The sequence below is a fragment of the Musca autumnalis genome, unplaced genomic scaffold (assembly GCF_047663935.1).
Source record: "Musca autumnalis isolate F117 unplaced genomic scaffold, ASM4766393v1 scaffold_2, whole genome shotgun sequence".
NCBI lineage: Eukaryota > Metazoa > Arthropoda > Insecta > Diptera > Muscidae > Musca > Musca autumnalis.
The window spans coordinates 233,459,696-233,462,000 of NW_027411755.1; the positions used below are offsets into that span (position 1 = coordinate 233,459,696).

Sequence of the window (2,305 nt, forward strand, 5' to 3'; positions counted from 1 at the left end):
GTGACAAAAAGTGTATTTCGTGAAAATGAATTTTCAAGATTTCATCCAACATCAAAGGGTGTTGGGCGAATACATTGTCTCGCTTTACTTAGAACTGAGCAAAATTGCTCAGAAAAGTGTAACCAGGGAAACAAGGGAAAAATTGTTTAAAGTTGTTGGTTCCTTCACGGAAGCAAGAAGGGATTTTTTAGACAATGATAGGGAGCTCCGCGATATGGGAAAATTTCCATATGAAATGCATAGCATATTCGCCTCAGGTGTGCGGTATGCAATAAAAAAGTTCGACTTCTTAAATCGTCAAGTAAGGATAGATTTTGGGATCGAATCAAAGAAGGATTCGTTAGATACACGAATTCTTTCTAGATATAAATATATAGCTGAGATGGACAGCTTAAGTCCATTGGAACAGTATGAAAAAAGAAACATACTGCGCCATTCAAAAACATTAAAAGGAGGTTTAATTAGAGAGTTTGAATATTCATTAAATGCGCTGGAGACTGAGATAAGGAATGAGTTTCTAAGTGTAGAAGATGTCAAAGACAGATATGATATTGCGTCATCAGTACTGATGCAATATTTGAATGAGTTTCCTAAAGAGGATAATCTCGTAGAGAATTTCAATTTTTTACAAATTTGTTACCGCATGGTGAGATTTGGGAAATTTTCTAGAGTAGCACCTAAAGAGGTGAAGGTAAAAGATTATGAAGAAATCAATGGGAAATGGGTTCCCAAGATAAATACTAGACAGGTAGATAGTAATTCAATTAGGAAAGTTGAAAATGTGACTATTCCTGAACTTAAGAAAATAGTAAAGTTTACAGGTAGTGTAGGGGAAACTACGGAAAGGAAGAATGAAAACGTTCACGTTGATGTTTCGCGGAAATTAAATATCGAAGTTAACCAACTGCGTGAGAAAAATGAGCAGTTGAAGGCCAGATTGGAGCAAACAACCAAGGACTGGCAAATTGCTGAGAAGAAGGTTCGTATGTACGAGTCACGAGATGCTGACCTTAACGCCAAATACGATGCTGCGACTGCTTATACGAAGGAAGCCGGTGTTAAACTCTGTGAGGTGCATGCAGGATTGGAGCTTCTACGCAAACAAATTAAAGAGGATGCACAGGCACGTATTGAGTTGGAAGGCAACATACAACATCTGCGTAACGAACTGACCTTCAAGGAAAAATTTCACTCAGAAGAAATTAATGAATTACGCACTGGTCTCTCTAAACAATATGAGACCATATTACAACAGTCGTTGCAAGAGTTGCGTGAACAACATGAAGGAAACATGCGTAAAATGAAAATGCTGTACGAGCAAAAGATTAAGGATCTCCAAGCAGAAGCCAATCGTGAGTCCGTTGCAGCTTCACGTGCTATCGAAGAATTAGATGCCTCTCATCAAAATATTGAAAGCCTGTATATTCGCATTAGTAAGTTGGAATCTACAAATGCTGCATTGAATGGCCGAAATTGTGATTTGGAAAAATTGCTCGCCAATGAAAGAAGACGCCACGCTTCTGAGATTGCCAAAGTGGACGCTGAATTACAACAGCTACAAGAAAGTGTTGTCTACGAAAAAATATTGTATGACGAAGAAGTTAGTAGCCAAACGGAATGGGCTGTAACTAGCAGAGAATATGACATCGAAATTTCCAAAGGTGATCCTAAAGCAAGGGTACAACAGAAAGGTACCAATGAAGTGCAAGTCGATGGCGGTGCTACCGTATCTCAAAGGTTTGTAACGGATACAGCACAAGAACCACCAACAAAAATAATGATGAAGCCACGAAAATGGAAAAGTGGAGAAACCATAAAGACAACACTATATAATGCCAATGAAGAAGTTGCCGGTGCAGATCGTGTCAAGCGTAGAATTATACGTCATGTGTCCAATCATAGTATAATTAATGAAGAAAGTTCTAGTGCCGAGAAGAATCCTTCAAGAAGAAAATGGATTTACCAAGTCTTTATATGTTGTTTATTATTAACTTAGAAAATAAGTAATGAAAAATATTACATTATGATAAGGATTATGATAATATTCCTCTTAAGTAAAAAATAACATACATACATTTTAGTTAAAGAATTAGATTGCTTTAAGAGCAGAAACTGTTTAGTTCTGTATCTAAATTAGTCTATGTAAATGGAGTCAGATAGCAAGCAAGAAAATGTTCAATGTCCTGTCCTAACAGTTTAAAGATTAGGATCTTTTAAGGCGGGGAGAATGGTGAATTTTGTAGAAGACTCTTTTCTGTGTAAATAGAGTCAGGTAGATTTCTTTGTAAGCATGTCGTCTAAGAAT

General features: G+C 36.9%; 1 protein-coding gene across 1 annotated transcript; it reads left to right on the forward strand.

Annotated features, from left to right (window-relative positions):
* Positions 1 to 643: 643 nt before the first annotated feature.
* LOC141392540 (lamin-C-like) lies at positions 644 to 1,996 on the forward strand. Its single transcript, XM_073965476.1, has one exon. It carries the CDS (start codon positions 644 to 646, stop codon positions 1,994 to 1,996), a length of 1,353 nt encoding a protein of 450 aa, XP_073821577.1.
* Positions 1,997 to 2,305: the final 309 nt, after the last annotated feature.